Source organism: Sinohyriopsis cumingii, chromosome 18 (assembly GCF_028554795.1).
Source record: "Sinohyriopsis cumingii isolate HCF-2022 chromosome 18, ASM2855479v2, whole genome shotgun sequence".
Lineage (NCBI taxonomy): Eukaryota > Metazoa > Mollusca > Bivalvia > Unionida > Unionidae > Sinohyriopsis > Sinohyriopsis cumingii.
The window spans coordinates 79236524-79257058 of record NC_142978.1 but is presented as its reverse complement, the minus strand read 5'-3'; the positions used below and the strand labels follow the sequence as shown (position 1 = coordinate 79257058).

At 35.6% G+C, this 20535-nt stretch overlaps 1 protein-coding gene across 1 annotated transcript; it reads left to right on the top strand.

Annotated features, from left to right (window-relative positions):
* The first annotated feature begins 1590 nt into the window (after nt 1-1590).
* On the top strand, nt 1591-5101 carry LOC149777134 (stromelysin-3-like). Its single transcript, XM_089942760.1, has 3 exons — nt 1591-2088; nt 2834-2973; nt 4403-5101. The coding sequence occupies exons 2-3, from the start codon at nt 2841-2843 to the stop codon at nt 4702-4704; spliced, it is 435 nt and encodes a 144-aa protein (XP_089798886.1). The 5' UTR covers nt 1591-2088; nt 2834-2840; the 3' UTR covers nt 4705-5101.
* The last annotated feature ends 15434 nt before the right edge of the window (nt 5102-20535 follow it).

The window sequence follows — 20535 nt, the reverse complement described above, 5'->3', positions numbered from 1 at the left end:
ACCATTATGGGGCATATGGACTAGATGAAATCGTCAACTGGACTCGTTCATATCTTTAAATAAGTTTAGCTAACATGGAAACGGATATTTAAGATTCGTATTAAATACAAAAGAGAAAATTGTTTTCAGGGCTTTTAGAAGATTTTAAGGAAATCCGTCGATTTGTAGAGAGTTCAATAAATCTATATACCTCATCAACAAATGTGGTGTGTGATCACGTTGACAAGGAAAACATAATCCCGTTTCCTACTGGCCCGGCCGTTTTGAAAGAGTTATCTACTACGACAAGCACAAGAATAAAATAAACTCTAAAGAAACAAAGAAAAACTCATCGAAAATGGGTAACTATATCCTGTACAAATACATTGATATGAACACTGTTTTTCATTTATGAATTCTAATTATAAGAAACCTTTCTCTGTCCATTAAGATTGGATCATTTATTCATCATGCATGACACTAAGAAGTATGTCCTTTAATAGTGCATTCTGGGTGGGATTTTCGGAAGTTGTTATTTTTAGATCAAACAACTTAAACATGTTAAATGTTAATTGAAAATATAGTGCAATAATTCAATATTTCGTTGAAAATTTCCTGCTTATAAACCAAAAACAAATAAAATATTTGCATAATCTTCCTTGTTAAAAATCTTGTAAATTCACAATACAATTATGTAAAATTTGGTATCAAGCATAAACTATCGTGTTTTTGTAATTATTTAGATGCCAAAATAAAGATATATCTGCCAAAATTAGCACTTAATAGATACTGCGGGAGAGACTGGAGTTATTGACTTTGATATAAGAAGCACATTTGCTAAAATTTAATTTATTGTTAACTTTAGAATTCCGTATTTTGTTTAGTTCAGGAATTGTAGAATAGCAAAAGTTTAGTTTCAGTGCATCCAGGTTGAGGAATTTTATAAAAATATGACATGTTCTTGATTAAATCTTCAGCAACCAAAATCCATTATTTTATCAGGCTTCGACATTATTTACATGTAAATTTGTCTTCTTTTTTAAATCTGTGATTATAAAATGACATAACATCACGAATCACGGGGAATTTGAATCGCTAATTTCCTTGACTCCAAAACAGGTTTGAACATCTTTTTTGTTAGTTCTGTACAAGTGTCAGATAACGTACTTGCAAAACACGGATTTATCGTGTTTTGTCACGTGGTATCAGTCTAATAATTTCATTGGATTAACATTTTAGATGTATAATAATGTTTAAATATGTAACATATAATTCCACACGACATTACAAATGAAGTCGTAGCATCATGCAAATGACAGAAGCATCCGAATGCATTCTAAAGCCATTACACAACACTGTTCTGCGGCTTCGTTAAACAGAATCAGTATTTCTCATTATGCGATAAACATAGTTATACAGATGTGTTGATTTTAAAATAAATAAAGACTTTTTTCCTCATTACGATTTCCAGCGTTCAGAATGTTTAGGCCCTTTTGAATTGTTTAGTTGATACCAGTATGAAACCAAATTTATATTTAAGCCACGCCTACCTGCACTACTTTTTTATATACTGAATGAGGGCTATATTTAGAATCTATGATCACTCAAACTCAGACTTCTTACGTAAGATTTTAATAATGAACTAAATAGTGGACCTTTGGTTAAACTAATGAGATGTCATTGCTAATGCTACAGCACACTGTCTCAGAGCAACAAGTATTCAAACAGTGAGTAACGACGGATTTGAACTTCGTCGCATAATGTAAGTCATTGATCACCGTAATGAAAATTCAGTAATACGTTACAACAAGGACTGTTCATCCACTCAGAAGTGTCAAAATAGTGAGACTCTGTCATCCTTTACAAGTCGACAGTTAATTTCTACAGCCCAAGAAGGTCGTCCCGAGTGATAGCGTATTGTTGTCACGTTTGAATTTTGTGGAAAATACACATTTCCGTCTCTCCATGTCATAGGATGCCCAATTCAGTACAAAAACGTGTCATGTCTGCGGGATTTGTGTCAAATTCCTCATTTATTAACCGTGTATTCCAATTCACAGGATACAAGGATAATGAAACAAATTAAACTGACATCAAACACTTTACCAGGTAACATCTTCCAGCTGATCTGAGTTGTAAATTGACGTCAACTGACGAGCTTTTTCTGATATGCTGTATATATATTGGGCCTTTTTCAATGAAATTCAAAATATGATTAATTAATAGGATGTAATTAAATCATGTGTTTATTTAACTAGTTATGCTGTCGAATTTAAGTAAATGGATTGTCTGTTTATTTTATTTCTAAATTCATCAAAGTATGAACAGAGAAAAAAACATTGCTTGTTTGGGCATGTTTGTACAGTGACTTGTCGGTTCAGTATTCGTTGAATTTAAGAAAATAAACATCCCTTAAACGTTCTCTGTGATCATGGACGAACACACACACACATTGTACACAATTCATTGCATAAGCAAAGAAGGCGGTGATTTAAACTTCGTACATTTCTTACGACTGCTTCAGAGCTAATAGACCTGGAAGTTTGTAGTAAATTTTGAATCGAGAGCTAGACATTTATATCAATGAAATGTTTGTTTTGATCAATGAATTTTAACATTCAAACCCGACCATTAAATAAGTCATATTTAGACCTGTATGTGGAACGTTCGTGAGTACAGATTGGCATAATTTGATTTTTGACACAAGTCAGTCGGTGTAAGCAAGCAAACGTATCAAATATTTGAAAGGCAAGAACTCGTGAATATATCATGAGTGTCGATGAAATCGAACCAGGAAATGTTCAGGGCACTATATTAGGAAAGGATTTGCCATTATGTTTAACTTAAATTTCAGGGACGCAATGGATCGAGCTTTCAACCTCTGGGCAAGAAAAACACCACTTCGCTTTGTATATCAGGAACTAGGCACAACTGATATGAACATTAAATTTGCTACTGGGTATCATGGAGATGATGGCCGATTTGACGGCCCTGGTAAGACTTGCTCACTACCAATACATGTACTTCGTGCATCCCAAATCACTGGATATTTTATCCACCACCTACCACTCTCTCTCTCTCTCTCTCTCTCTCTCTAGAAAGTGCCCCGGACCTATTTTGTCTCCCTTTATTCCTTACTTTCTTTGGTCAAGGTTTTAAGTAAGTCATCGAGCCGGATGCGTAACGCATACATTGTTTAATACTAAGCGTGTTCATATTCTTAGTTGCATTTGTCAATTTGTTTTGCATATACATCTGTTCTATGGTTTGTATATACATCTGACCTTTGCTTTGTATAGAGATCTGATTTATGGTTTGTATGAATACCTTGGATATGGTTTGTATAGACATCTGATCTATGGTTTGCATGGATACCTTACATATGGTTTCGATAGACATTTGACATATGGATTGTATAGACACCTGAACTATGGGTTCTATAGACATCTTCACTTTTGGTTGGTATAGACTTCCATCCAATTGGTTTAGATGGAGACCTTACATATGGTTTGTATAGACATCTGACTTGTGGGTTATATAGACATTTGGTATTTGGTTTGTATAGACATCTGAACTTCTGGTTGAATAGACATTTAGTTTTTGGTTTGTATATACATTTGACCTTCTGGTTGTATAGACATCTTCACCTTTCATTTGTTATGACATCTTGACCTTTGGTATGTGTAGACAGCTTTATCTTTGGAAAAAAATGTATCTAGAATAATATTGCCACATTAACAGTTGATCAGCCAGGAACCGATAAACATAATCTTTGAGTGGACTTCATTTCAATGAAGATGAGATGTTATTACAAAAGAGTTCAGAAACTACATCGTTTAAGTGAAAGGAATTATTTTTGTTTTCACTTTGTATATGTGTTAAAAATCATTGTATGTAGATGGATGGATGGATGAATTGGTGGATGTTTACGAAGATAAAAATATATATTCTTATTCTTATGCACGTTTCTCAATAACAAACTAAATATCTTTGGATATATTATGAGGTGTGATTTTGTCCATGATGCATAGGGGCAGGTCCAGAAATATGGTTTAGTATCGTTTGGAGGTAAGGGTTAGGCTGGGTGTAAACTTGTTGGCGAGAGGTCTATGGGAGTAACCTCCCTAAGTGGGGTACCATTGAAAAGCCCCGAAAGCTCCTGCATTTGAAGCATAGCAAGGCATAACATTATACCTCTATCAAAATTTCTGTCCGAAAAGCTCGGTTAGTTTGGCATTCAGCTTATTTTAATGGGGGAGGCAACAGCTCTCTCTCTCGCCTTGCTTTATTATACACTTAAAATTCTATGTTTAAAACGTATGCCTGTTATCCATTGAATTGGACCGTAGTATATCAACTATATTCTGTGGCTTTGTTCAGTAAACCAATATTTCTAATAGCTTCTATTTTGGTTTATTTCCAGGGGGTACGTTAGCGCATGCGTACTTCCCAACAGCCGGCGAAATCCATTTTGATGACCAGGAGACATGGTTGCTGGGTGCTAAGGCTGAGAAGGCAGGCACAGAACTCTACATCGTCGCAGCACATGAATTTGGCCATGCCCTAGGATTGGAACACTCCAATATCCGTGGCTCTCTAATGGCTCCCACCTATTCTTACTCCTCAAATCTGATGTTAAATTGGGATGACGAAAACGCTATTCAGAGACTCTATGGCAAGCCGTACTTTAAACGAAAAAGTGCTTGGTGGTTTCTAAGAAAGTGACCCATATCTCCACGTGACAGTTTGTCGGACATCATGTACTGTATTATCGGACCAAAAGCTTAATGACGCCATATTTCAATAATTGTTTTATTATTTATTTTTAATTATAAAAAGCAAACAATTTGCCGAAAACCGTACGTGATTTGTGTTCGAAACTTTAACTATTCAAACTGATTCTGAAATACTGAAAAGGAAATCACAAAGAACAAAAATATCTCCCTTGGGTTTCGATCTCGAGACCACTGTCATTATAGGCTCAATTATTATATCGATTGAGCCGGTCTCATTACCAGGAAATTTCAGCTGACCATTGGAAATACATTTACGGATGTAACACCCACCCACCCATTCGCGTTCTGAAGGCAGATATTATTATGAAGTCGGCAAAACGCATTAAATTATAATTATGCAAAGTGTGTCTTTGAAAGTTGTTTATGGTTTTTTAAGAAGTTGAAAGATAGTTTCTGTGAAAGATATGAAAACATGTTGTCCTGTTAAATTTGTATTATTGCATTGTGAAAGCCGGTGTCTATATGGATATCAATAAATAACAGCTTCGTTGTCCGTTAAGACTTACAGTTCTTAACAGGATGCATAAATACATATGTTTTCACGACTCTACAAGCAACAGTATCCCAGAAACTGAGTCAAATGCACAAGAGTCATTGATAATTTCAACGGAAAAGGTAGATGATACGAAACGCGTCCAAGAAATTTGAAGAACCACATGTTGCAAGAAATATTCAATTTCCTCTTTTACTATACAAATTATGATTGTGGGTGAGAAGAACATAAAGGTGTTGAGAAAGATAGAGATTGTATACATGTCATTTTTATATCGATGGTTATTTGTGAATAAACAACTACAACTGAGTATTACTTATTGTATATTGGTATGTTATACACTGTATTTTGAACCTTTAAAATTTGCCGGAAACCAAACGTAATGAACTAATGTACAGAAAATTATGCTGCGAGGGAGAGTAGTTATATATGGGGAAAGGGGTGAAATAGTAATTAACATCATCTAATTTTTAAGCTTTATAACTGTTACTATTAGGAATATAACGGGAATTTAACATGTGGCAGACGATAAAACCTCAAAAGGGAATTTAACATTAAGGGGCGGGATCTGTCTCTAGGGAAAAAGTGTTAGAACTGGTTGACTTTAATACGGGAATGATTATAATACTGACAGCTCATTATAATATTGTTAGAGCTCTAATGGAGCTATGCTGTTACTGTTTGGGAAGTTGTTATCCTCAGATTGCACACATGCTATCCAACACGCTTTGTGTCTTTTACTGACGCCTAGTAGATATATGAATATATCCTATATTTAAATATAAAGTATCACCTACACATCAGATCATGCTGAAAGTAACGGTAAATTTGCATCTACTGTAATGATGATTAAGGAGATTCACATTGGGGATCGAACTCGTAATAGTAACAATATATTGGTCGTGACTATGTGTTACGAAAAGTCATAAATTGACACAGACTTTAGCAAATACTGAAAATTAGCTGAAATATGTTTACGATTTGCCCTGCACTAAAATGTAGTACTACAAAATTTGTAAATTATAATGCACATTGGCGGAAACTATGAACATTATTTTAAATTGATTTAGACTGAAAGTAGTTGTAAAATTATCAATCTGGTCTAGTCTTCAGCGGAGACTGAAACAATTCTGGAAATTTGTCAACCATATTACCCAGACAAAAATAGTACTACACTTCCGGATATGTAACAAGATTGAGCAGAGACTAGGAAAGATTAGTGGATGATAGGATTGTATGGTCTAGACTGACATTAGAACTAAGGTTCCCAAATAGTAATGGACTTTAAGCAGGGTCAAGAAAAGATCCAGAACTCATGTAGAGCACATGAGAGCTGTCATTTTAGTCAGCTATGTGCTTAGACTATGTACACGTATGATATATAAATCAATTTCAGCTACAATAAATGATTGTAGCATAGAGATATAAACATTTTCACCATTGTGCATATCGCAAATGCAAGCAACTTCATCTGATATATGTTACTCTGTCTGAAGGACATAATATATCTAGCGGCACCTTAGCAGAGACTAAAGAAATCCGACTTAATGTAAAAGATGCCTTTACCAAAAATAGCATTCTAATCTTTGAGACTGAAAAAGTCGAATACGTTCTTAAAATTTTGACTTACACTAAATGTATTATTAAACTTTTGAACCTCATAAGGATATTAGCGGATATTCAGGGATACATTCCTGAGCATACAACAATTGTCTAAAGAATTTCGGCAAACTTAAAAATTATTGTAAAGGTAAAATTGTCAAATTGACGCGTTTTCCTAGTAAAAATGACACAAAACATATCGATGACTGCAGACCGAAGTTCCGAACAAAGCTGGTCCAGGTTTATAGGGTGGAAATGTTCCTGTCTCCCTTGGTCTGGAGTAAAATAAAAGCGATACACAAAGTATATACTCTTCTATAACCGTCGTACGAAATACCGTAGCTGTTTTGGCTCCTAGTTGTCCCATGGATTCAAACAGTGAAATTAGATTTCGAGTAATATTTTGTGTTCTTGGTTTCATTCCGTACGTCAAGATATTGTTCACATCCGCTTGGTACAGAAAAGCGTCCACGTTGCTGCTCACTGCTCTCTCGTGTAAATCCACCTCGCTGAACAATGCGTGAAATTACTGACTGGACCTACTCTGTTGTCGGCTCCTGAACTGATGTTGTCCACAAGAAGAACTTTGAATTTCAGGCGCAAGTAACTGTTATTTGGATCGATGTAAATATATTTTAAGAGGGCAAGAGATGGCATATATATATTTGTTGTTAAGTCTATAGAGGAGATGTACGACAAGAAAGTCTTCTTACCACGTCCTTCCATGCATTGTTAATACATGTGCCATAAAGAATCCGCTGGTAAATGAAATTCAAGAAATGGTGTAACACACACACACACACACACACACACCCACACACCCGTACAACACACCATACATCATCCAATTTGTTTAAACTCTGTAATCTGCTAAGTCTTGAACATTGTCAGTGACCTTCTCCCACTTGTTTATACAACAATGATACCTGACGTCGTGGCATGGCACTGCTTAGTATGTCTTCGCAGTTTATAAACGTCTGACCATTTGAACACTTTCAAAGTAAAGAGTATTCTTATAGCGTTCAGAAAGAATGAATTAAACGTTTATGTCTTTTGGGATGCATTTGTTTTTGTGTTTCACTTGAATCTGCACATGGTCTCTGTAAATGCGTTCTGGCAGCTTCAGAGGTAAACTAAGAATCCTCACCAGTTCCGAAGTATGCAAGATGATGATCATATGAGGAACTGATCAAAATTCTCAACGAAGTTGATGTGGTTGTATCCAACGTTGTTTCCTATTGGTTCAGAATTTGATTTAAATATGCTACAGATTCTATTTTAAGATAATGAGAGACCCCTCACCAATGAGAATGCAGTGACTCAGTTTTCCATTTGTCAAGATGGAAAGGTCACAATAGATCACACGTATCGTCAGAGATTTACAGACTGTCATTCGACATTACACTTCCAGCAAGAATTGTGAACACTCAACTCGAGATAAAGTTAAAGATACATGCAATGTCAGTCAAGATTAAGGAGATTGGGCGGCCAAATATTCACACCGCTTAAGAAGAAGGAACCTATACGACAGAACAAAAGAGAAACATAAATTAAGATACCTATAATCAACTTCAAGATAAAGGACAATGGTCATCAGAGTGTCCGAACAAAAGGAGAACCATGCGCTCTTCAGAATCAGTACAAGCGGAAGAACCCATACCTACAACGAAATTTAAACGGCGAGCAAAGCAGAATAAATTGAAGTAAAACAACACAAACATGGAAATTATTTCAAAAGAGAAAGACAGTTAAATGGTGAGAGAGAGAGAGAGAGAGAGAGAGAGAGAGAGAGAGAGAAAGAGAGAAAGAAAGAAAGAAAGAAAGAGGAATATGGAATATTGTGATATGACCTAAGCCATTGTGATTATGATAGCACGAGAAAATAACAAAAAGGGTAGGCGAGGTTTTATCTCGCTTTATTTTATCAGAATGGATAACATTTTAAAATACACATACATGCACACACCTAAATATATTTTATTTAAGAGGACATTTAGTTTCTTGTGTTATTAATATTGAATTTGCATTTTTTGTTAGTTAGTTTCTAATTTCTTTTTTATTTGATTATATGCTATCAAATCTTATTTGTTGGACTTGACCTGAATCGTTGATTTATTGTATTCTGTAAACATCTAGAACACAGCAAATAGCTTATTTTATTTTCTAAATATAACGATGATTTTATTTCGTAAACATTAGAAACCTTCTGGAAGGTTTTCTCCATGAGGTAATATGATTTCTTTTAGAAAATGATAATTGTGATTTGAGATCAATTAGAGGACTATAAAACCTTCTAGAAATTTATTCATTCGTGCTTTAAGATCTGAGCAGAATCAAATCTAGTATTGCTGTGTGCAGTAGTTCATTTGGGTTGGAGTTGTATTTATTCAAATTACGTCATCGCTGAAATACAAAGTGCTCATAAAATAATATTCTTTGAAATATAATCTTGAATTTATAGTGAACTTTCAAAAAAAAGGATAGATTCTTGCATTGTATTATTGTGATTCAACAAAAGACGGGATGGATTTCGGATCTACAACAGAATAATTTTGATGGCGATAGAAATACAATGTTTAATGATGAATGACTTTAATGGGAAAATAATTATTTTAATTATTTAAGATCCAAATATTGGAAAAATTAACATAATCCGCACGAACATAATAATGTAAGAAGTGAAAATGCAAATAAATGACCTGACAGAGTACATGGACAAAGGTGAATAACTCACAGTGATTTCACACGACGAAGAGAATGATGTGTTTTACTCAAATAGTAAAAAATGTGGTACTATACTCATATATAAACATGTATTCACTCAAATAGTAAATGCATGAGGTATTTTACTCAAATAGTAAAATGATGAAAAGAAAGGGACAGATATACCAAATATCTTTACAATCCCAAAACACTGGGTATTACAGACCTCCAAAAGTAGCCCACGGCTAAAAGATTACATGTATGGAGTTACACACTCCGTCACCAGCACATTTGGCTACCAGTCACACTGGTCAATCAAGCAGTGAGTATTCCATGTAGACATAGAGAAATATTCAATCCCTTGGTCAATCAAGCAATCAGTGCCCACCAATCGGTCAGCAGCGCCCGATCACCTGCTACTCGACCAGCAACAGTGCTAACTCAGCTCTACGGTTGATGGGGTTCGTTTTACACATGGAATGGTCAGCTTCTATGGTTAGCTCTACAGCTGGTACCACGTCGACTCCGATCAGCTCTACAGCAACGACTCCGATCAGCTAAAACTACATCTAACACCGTGTACTATGCATGACACGGGCATCTACGATTAAACGTAATGACGTTGTATATGGTAAGTTATACAGATTATATTATCGGTACAATAATTACAAAACACTACACAAGTTCAGAAGTAAACCTACCTGTGCTTGATAACAATCATACGGTATTAATTGTTTCTTAAAATGCAACTTTATATTGCTACTATAAATCTCTTGCTAAGTCACAAAAAAGAATAGATGATATTTGCATTACATTACGTAAGCCGAAGCTACATAGAAAATATACAAAAATAAACGTGGTAGTGCAATAGTTACAACTTATACACCAGAAATTAATAAATTACTTACATACCTCTACGGCTGAAGATGTGCAAGTCCTTAAATTGGACCGCTTACTGACAAGATGTTTCGTAATGTGTAGATTTAGTCTTATGGTGAGGCATTTATACACATACGATGCCGCTATACCTCGTCTGTGCTCGGGAAGTATTCAGTTCTTTCCATCGAAAGCACTTCGCACGTGCGGCATATGATGAACCGAACTCACTGTTTCGAAAATTTGTTCAATATACACAAATCACCCACGGGTATCATTGTACACAAAAAAACCCGAAACCCGCGTACGTGTATTTAATAAATAAAATGTATACAATTCCGTAACAATACTTCTTCCCCCGTAAAAAAGTGGTAACACTTTTAGAAAAATCACGGAATCTGAACATACAAAATTATTAAAACAATCAATTTTGAATACTGAACGAAAATAGTCTGCTGATTACACCCTACTTAAAAAACCAACAATCATATTTCCCGATCCTCGAATCGCCATGATTCGGAAACTATACGGTTGCAAAGACAACGCCTAACGTATCAATCTTGCGTTGGCGAACTTTGTCTTGTTCAAGTATAAGAGCGGCTAATGGTTCGTTTGTAAGGTAAACTCATTCCCGACAAAATATGTATGGAATTTTCCTATCCCCCATACTAAGGCAAGGCACTCCTTCTCAATCATGGAGTAGTTTTGCTCCATAGAGAGAAATTTCCTACTTGCATAAGCAATGGGCAATTTCATTCCCTCTTGCTGCTGTAGCAAAACAGCCCCAAGTCTAGTATCGGACCCATCAGTCCTCATCACGAACGTTTTGTTCAATTCTGGCAACTTTAACTTTGGTGCACTTACCAGTTTCTTTTTTAAAGCGTTAAATGCTTTTCCTGGCACACATCCCAGGGAACTTTATTCGGTCGCTCTTTTCTAGTCAAGCGTGTTAATGGGCTGGTAATAGCCGCAAACCTGGAAACAAATTTCCTGTAAAACCAAATCAAACCTAGGAAAGATCTTACTTGTTTCTTAGCTTCTGGTCTAGGTGCATGTCTGATTGCTCCTATTGTATCAGGGTGAGGTTTCAACTGGAGTAGTCCACTTACAAGATGGCCCAAACATTCTAGGTTAAAATATCCTATACTACATTTGGTGGGCCTAGCTGGAAGATTTGCAGTGTAAAGTCTATCAGACAGATCCTTTAATACCTGAACATATTCATCCCAGATATACGTAGAAACAACGGTATCGTCTACAAAACTGTCGACGTTTTCCATACCATTTAACAGTTTCTGCATCAGACGAACGCAAGACGTCCCTGCGTTGACTAAACCGAAAAGGCATGACTTTAAATTAATAAAGACCTTTAGGAGTTGCCAATGCCTTTAACTCGCGAACATTATCAGCGATTGGTACCTGCCAATATCCCTTGATAAGGTCTAACTTGGAAATGTAGTTATGACCTGCCATCTTTGAAAATAAACTTTCAATGTCTGGCATTATTTCTGCATCGAACACAATGATTTTGTTCAGTTGCCGAAAGTCAAGGCAAAAACGGTTTATTCCGTCTTTCTTTCCGACTAACACAAGAGGGGACGAGTACGGGGAACTGAAAGGTTCGATCACTTCATGGGCTACCATTTTCCTCACTTCTTCGTTGAATGTATCCCGCGCATTAAAGGGTTTTTGATATCCTTTAATCCTGATTGGCTCTGAGGTATTCAACTTGATCTCGTGTTGAATGAATCCAGTACGGCTTGGTTTGTCCGTAAACACGCCTGGGTATTTTATACAAGACCTCCAAGATCTACGTACGCTGATCCTCGGATGAATCCGGGCATACATTGATCTGGTCTATAACTTCTTTCCCTACGTCAATGAGGTATTCAAGGGGCATTTCGGTACTGTAGAGGAATTCCGATTCGTCACACGACCTATCGTCTATCACTGCTACACACACTGCTTTGAAGACCTCTTTATCAATTGTTTGATCAGGTCTTTTTACGTAATGATTCTGCATATTGGACCTACCTTCCATGTCAATGATGTAGTCCAATTCCTTTGAGACCGCCTTCTGATAAACCTTGCACGAACGACAAAATCGTGCCACGTCATTGTTAACCTAAGGCCAATAACATTCTCGTTATACCTTAAAGGTCACCGGCCATACTCCAACATTTTCCTATTTATATCAGATTTGCATTACATGATTAAAAATAGTTATACTCACACAAAAGAACAAAAAATTATCAAGTGTATGGAAGAAATAATAATTTAATTACTCGAAATCGTAGTATATAATGCTATTACTTCCCCTTAGTTACGATTTACAACCTATTGAGGACGCCAACCGGAAATGACGTACATTTATCCCTACAAGACGAAGTACATGCTTCTTGTTGTCGAAAAATAAAACACTATAAACTTTGGATAGGGAATATTTAGATGAAACTAGTGAAAACTTATTTACTGTTCAGCCTTATATCGGTATGCGTGCACGACGCACTAGATTGTGTCACTTTCAAAACTGTTCCATTGTTTCACACTAAAAAGATACCAAAGTCAAGTTTCCGGGGTTGGTTTGCATTGTAATAAAATAACCTACGTATTTGATATCCTGTCGGTAAGTTTAAACAATGAGTTTATTGCTCCCTGCCAGCTGTGTTTATCACCCTGTCTTCTATTTGTTTGCTATATGTAATCATAATTGATGTTTGCAGTGCAAATATTATGCACAATAATAACTTGCTTTAATAATAGTTTTCTAACCCATGCCAGCAAAAAGATTATCATTTGTACTCACATTGAATGTATTTTAAAATAATGATTTATTTTTCTTTGCGAGATACCGACTTATAGTTAACCTGGATACGATACAATCTGGGTCATTTTGCAATAAGTAACTTATCATACGTAAATGGCAGGTGACTTCAAGCAATCGGGTTATACTTTCGTCTCATTTGCGATTTTGTTATTTGACGTAAGCGATACACACACTACACTGAGGATGCATACGGAAGCCGGCATCCGCTACATATACGGAGTTCGTGGATATATATATTTTTTAAGATAATTTTCCCATGATGAAAAAAGAAGGAATATGTGATAACAATGCAAGGTTAATTTCTTTCATTTTATTTTCAAACAAGTGTATGTTTATCAATTTATATTGTACTGTGAGTGTGTGTGGGGTGGGGGGGGTAGGCACAAATTAAACACAAATTTATTTACTTTCTAATTTGTACGGAATAATGGAGCAAATATGATTGACGATATTGACCAGTAATGACAAGCTTTCAATTTACGCGCACACACACTAAGACAACTTGAAAACAAAAAAAAAAAAAAAAAAAAAAAAACACAATAAAATTAACTGGTAAGAGCTTCATATTGCAGCAACTAAATACTGACAAAATGCTCAACATTATTCTCTCTCTCTCTTTCTTTCCCTCTCTCTCTGTCTCTCTCTCTCTCTCTCTATCTGTCTGTAATCTAGTATGTATTGTATGCAGCTGTGTTACAACGTGAAAGCTAAAATTAAGTATATTTGTTATAATATCTCATGTACACTACCCTTAGCAAAATGTATACGTATTATGTAGAATATTATCTGTTACGTATTTTTGTTTTATAAATGATTATTGATAATTTGACCGGAAGACTTAAATTGAGAATGTCGTTGTGCAGATGCATATATTTGTTTTCATAAAAAATGTATATACATATTTTAATCAGTGGAAGCAAGATATGTCAGTTTGTGTTTTCTCTCATAAATATGTACGCTACGAAGTATGATTATTTTCTTTCAAAGAATATCAAAATAGTTTGTTCAAATTTAGTTTTTTCCCTAAAACCTCTTTTACATAGCATCTACATTTTTGTTGAAGAAAAAGAACGTACAAACAATGTTAAGTTTGGCCGAATTGTATTTCGAGTTGGGCCGAATTGTCTTTGGGCCAAATTCACTATAATCCGGCATAAATGATGCAACTTTCCCATCCCTCCCCATTTCGATCCAACAGATTAAATCCACTTTTTTATGGTAAGCATCTTTTCTCGGAAAAAGAAAGAACGCTTTTTCCCATCATCACTCTTTTGGTTACATCCGTATGCAACACATTACACCATATTTGCTGTATAAAAGCACGATCGTATGCTATATCACATAGACATTTACGTGGGGAAATTAAGCACTTGAATGGCTAGGTTGAATAGAATGGATAAATGTACGTCATATTCGGTTTTGGCACGCGGAAACTACCGATTATTAACGGAGATTGCCGAATACATTTTTCATTTTATAAATTGAAGTTTTAAGTCTAATTAAACAATTTTATGGTGTGCATACATAACCAATGCGTTTTGTTTATAAGTATAATAATATCACACGTTTGTACAATATAGGTGGCCAGTGACCTTTAACCGTTGTTTTATTATTACTCAATTGGTCTGCCGTACTCGACTCGTGCGCCACCCTGAGTACGTGTGACCTAAATTTCTGAGGAACAACTAGCTGCACGAACTTCCTACCATCAGACGTAGTATACTTTCTATACATGAAACCATTACGATGTAGAAATCTAGAGGACCCCCCGTTCTTATAGTTCTTCACGGAACCGGATAAAACTTTCTCCGCGTTTGCGAATAAAGACGCGTCACGTTCTTGCTCGTTCAGAAACCGATCGATTGGGTAGCATCGCGACCGGTCTCTGCACGCACCACTGGCTCGTACACGGCTTTCTGCTTAGCCTGAAACATCGAGTTTTCCATCCACCGACCGTCTGCCTTCAATGGCTACAGAGACTCTCTGGACTAATCCCTTCCATTTAGGACAATTGGGGGAGATATGAACCCACTCCTTGCAAGTGAAACATTGCTTGTCCTTATGCCTTCTCTGGTTATCCCTACCAAGGTTTTATGTTCCTTGGGGTTTTGGTCCTTAGTATGATTCCCACCTTTGCTGTCTAGAGAGATGACATTCTGCGAACCTCCCCGAGCTTCAGCAAATACATCCGCCTGTGTGGCCGTGTCATATATATTCGTAAAGTACCTTTCCCTCGAGAATAAATATAACTCCTTCCACAAGTTGTCAATAGTGGGTCCCGTAGCAAGAAATCGCTAAGACCCACAAATGTCTTAACGACTTTACCACATTCCACCCATCGCTGCAAGTAGTTGTACGTCCTACTGACGAACTGGGTGAATGTCTCGCCTCGCTCGTGTTAAATTTACTTAAACTTCTTGCGAAACCCTTGCTCGGTTTGCTCGTATTTCTTCAGAGGTGCTTCTTTCAATGCGAGGTATTTCAGCGAATCGGCTGTGGGTAAACGAGAACACACATCTAATGCTTTACCCTTCAACAACGCGCTAAGATGAAGCGACCAATCCTATTTTTTCCATTTTTGTACAGTGGCGTACGATTCGAACCTGTTTAGATATCTATCCATGTTATCTTTTTCGTCTTCAACTGGGGGCAATTTTGGACCTCTCAGTTTAAAATCATGTTCCCACTCTCTTTTAGCTTGCAATAACTCAGAATTTCTTTGATACTCCCTCTCCCTATTTCTATCTTCTATCTCCAAAGCTTCTAACCTCACTTGTTTTTCCCTTTCTAACTTCCTATCATCTATTTCTTGAAGCAGTTATATCTTCTCCCTTTCTCCTTCCATTACCATTCCAATCCTTTCCTTTTCTGCCTGTTTTTATAACTATATCTTCTCCTTCTCTAATTCTATCTTCTCCTTCTCGGCCTGTCTTTTTAATTCTATCTTCTCTTTCTTAAAAGCCCTTTTCCTTTCTTCGGCTTCCCTTTCTATCACTAGCTTCTCCTTTTCTATTTCCCTTTCTTTTAACATCTGATCCATTTCCCTTGCCCGTTCTACACGAACAAAGTTTCTAAGAGACTTCTCCTCGTAGCCAAACTGTTTCCCCAGTTCCACAAGCTCTTTCACTGATAACATTCCAAAAATCTGATATGACCAACTTAAAGTGCACTACTATGCAAAAATGGATAATTACTATAGTTTCAACGAACAAACCGTATTTTCATTCTCGGAAGGCAACAATAATATGAAATGTGTACAAAAACTAAAGTAATGTTACATGCCTACTTAATCCCACGGTCTTGTCAAGAACGTCTGAAACACACTAAAGATCACACAAGAATAATGAAACAATTTCAGTGCTCCGTTAAATCCCATGTAATCCCACTTCTGACACCATTTGTAACAAGATAACCGAGTTGGACTACGGATTTACAACAGACCACTGTTGATGGTGATACAAATACAATGTTTAATAATGAATGACTTGAATAGGAAAGAATTTGTGATTAATACGTGCGTGTTTAAGATCCAAATATTGGACAAATTAACATAATCCGCACGAACCGTTTAATGCATCAAATGAAAATGCAAAGGACAAAGGTGCATGATTCACACTGATTTTACACGACGAAGATAATGATGTGTTTAACTCAAATTGTAAAAAATGTGGTACTTTACTCATATAGAAACATGTTTTCACTCAAATAGTGAATAAATAATGTAATTTATTCAAATAGCAAAATGATACAAACAGAGGGACAGATATACCAAATGCCTTTACTCGACCAGCAACACTGTTAACTCAGTCTACTTCTGCTATGGTTCAGCTTTTCACATTATACTATCGATGATGTCAGTATTTACTCAAAGGATGTGACTACTGTACATCGTTTGATGTAAATCGGGCAAAGGCACTTTTTTTCCATAGTGGACCCGATAGCGATTTATAAATCTACCTGTATGATGTAAGTCTAGCCGGATGATTAGATCACGGGCTGGATGCTCGTGCCTAATGTTAGCAATCCGAAACGGCCCGTAGTACTGTACTATCTGTATCATTCCTTGTCTGATATCTGCAAATTCTCTATACAGATAAAATCTGAGCGGGCCGAGACCATCACGCAAATGCAAACGGTAGAGATTCAGAGGTATAATGGGCCAGTGGGTTAAGATCAATTCTATTTGACTGAAATAGTAAGCAGCAGACCCTGATCAACCAGTGCAGTATGTGGTGGCAGATTTGGGTCTATGGCCTTCACAGTTTATGTGTGCGTTAGACACGAGTAAGTGTGGCAAAACATTCCTTAGGCAACAAGAAATCAGTTTGCATCAATATTGTCAACGGTCCCAACTCTTCTAGTAACAACAGGGATGTGTCATGCAACCTTAGTATAAATGTTGAGAAAACACAATCTCTTATATAGTGAAAATGTTGAAGCACATGCAGCAGATTAACATTCATACACCAAATGTTCACACCGTGCTGGACTGGTATCACGTTTGCACTGTATCACGTTCGCAATATGCTTGGCCACCGACCAGCAATCCGATTTCATGAGTGCGGCACAAATTATTTATTCGCACCCTTCCTGCCTTAGCTATAAAGAGTGTAAAAGGGTTAAAGGTAACAACAATGAAGCTAGGTACTTGAAGGTGATAATAATTAAGTTAGGTACTGGCATTTTGTGAACGAGCAGATTTTTAATTAAGTGATGTTAATAACAGAATTGCAGAACACACTATAATGAATATTGGGAATGTATACAAGTTATTGTGGTCATTTGTGGAATCCAGACAATCCGGGATAAAACCAGACGATTGGTCACACGTATCATGTGCCATAAGTGTTCATTTTGATACCTTTTGAATATCAATGGCGAGTATTGATATATCTGATTTGTAATTAGGAGGTTTGAAATTTATAAACGTACATTATACAGTTGTAACTATGATAGTAAAGCTTGAAATATAAATTTGCTGTTTGAAGAGTAGAGCGGAATTATTGTATTAAATGGGATATATTGTTGTTGACTTTAACATCATGTTTTATATGTTTATGTTTGCCAATAAAATATACGGGAATGCTTTATATTGAATGATTTTCTAGCAATCGGAAATGCACTCAGGCGTGAAACCTCCAAACAACATGTGCACAATTGAGCTTAAAATGTTCTATTTTATTAATGCATGCATTTTCTGCGGTTACATTTGTCAGATATTAGGATTGATAATGTACATTTCAAATTGTCGATGCAGGTTGTACATTTCAAATTATCTATGCAGTTTGTACATTTCAAATTATCGATGCAAGTTGTACATTTTAAATTATCGATGCAGGTTGCAATGATTCAAGTAAGTATGTACATGTATTTAAATTTGATTTTATAAATGATCATATCCTGATTTTTCATAAAATTCTCAGCTCCCGGAGATGTACATTCATTTATGTTTTGATTATATATATATATATATATATATATATATATATATATATATATATATATATATATATATATATATATATATATATATATATATATGATATTTGTTTGATTTTGTGTGGTGTGTGGAAGATGATATCAGACATGGAAATAGAATTATACAATTATAGAAATATGAATAATCCAACGCCAGGAGATTATTTTAGAGACTCCATTCAGAATAAATTTATTGACAAGTTCATATAATCGAAAATGTAAATACCCCTTGCACAGAAGATATTTTAGAACAACAAAGTAATGACTAAAATAACTTATGATGAAACTAGTATTTTGGAAAAGAGACGCTTTGGCGTTAAGAAGATAAAATCGCACATTAATAACAAAGCCAAAAGAGTAAACTAAAGTACGTATAGTGATAAAAGTCAGGGTTTGGATGAATTTATTTTAGAGGTGTTTTGGGTTGTTACTTCAATATATAAATGGTGCTTTTATAAGCTTGCTCGATTTTGTATTCATATGTTAAAGTTGATTATTTGACATGCATCGGGATTTTGTTATGAAAAGGTATTACAGTAGTTAGTAATAACGGTTTTATACGGACACAAAAGTACCAAAATATTGCAGAAGGGTTTTGGCTTAATTGAAGTAATGCACAATAGAGGATTTGCATTCAGTCTAGATCGAATAACATGAATGAGACTTGATTTTGTCAAATTAGTTAATGAAGCATAGAGGTAAAGTTTGTCTACAAAAAGAAAAATAGCTTTAAACACCTCTGTACAAATTACTTCATTTCCTTTCTTAGATCCTAGTGACATTTTTCTATGCAAACTTGAAAGCAAGTACTTTTCATAGAAGAACAAAATTTCTGTTATTTGGTGTAATACATGTAAATAACAATGAAATCGTGCGCCTGTTTTTGGAAAACAACGACTACATCTAAAAAATAGAATTTTTTATTGTTAAATCATATACAAATATTGTAATCTGATTATTTTAGCGTCTTATTCGACGGCAAGTCTGGATAGGCGATGTTCGAATTTTGGTGTGCGTACACATGAGAAATGCCTTCTATGCAGTTTCACTCCTTTGTTATTTATAGCTATACTATATTGACAACTGTTCTATATATACTTATAAGCATTTTCTAGCCATATAGTGCTTGCGTTTTTATAGAACTATGATCAGTATAGTCAGCATGTACCATCTCTGACTGTATATGCCACGTACCAAAAACAGTGAATGACTTGCCATAATACGCCGTGAGATGAAAGCCTTCACAGTTCTTCGCTGAGTGCTTCTTATTTATGAAAGAGTGCGGAAAGAAACGGCCTCACTATAAGACCTTCAGTCATAACATGGTTCATGTTATCAGATGGTTATGACCTTGGATCCGATTTTATTATTAATAGTAGAATTTTATGTATATGTTTATGTATTTCATTATAAGTCTGCCTCATTATAAGGCAGTATACTCTATGGCTTATTTGGCAGCATTATAATGAGGGAGTGCTATACTTGACCTGTACGGAAACTTAGATGATGGGTAGATTGATAAGGTTTCTTTGGCTTGTATCCTTCAATATTTTTTAAAATAAAATTGTAATTCTGCAACCATAAAAGTTCTCCATCATACTTTACCCTTTACAAAACCATGGAATTCTCTTTTAACGGGTGCATCTTTATACGCCGTTTGTACAATACATCATATAAGTAGCTAGATTGAGCTGGATAAATACTGAGGAAACCTGAAAGTAGGAATATCAAAGGGGAGTGGGAAGGGTATTTTCACATAGAGACTTTAATTATTTTTTAAG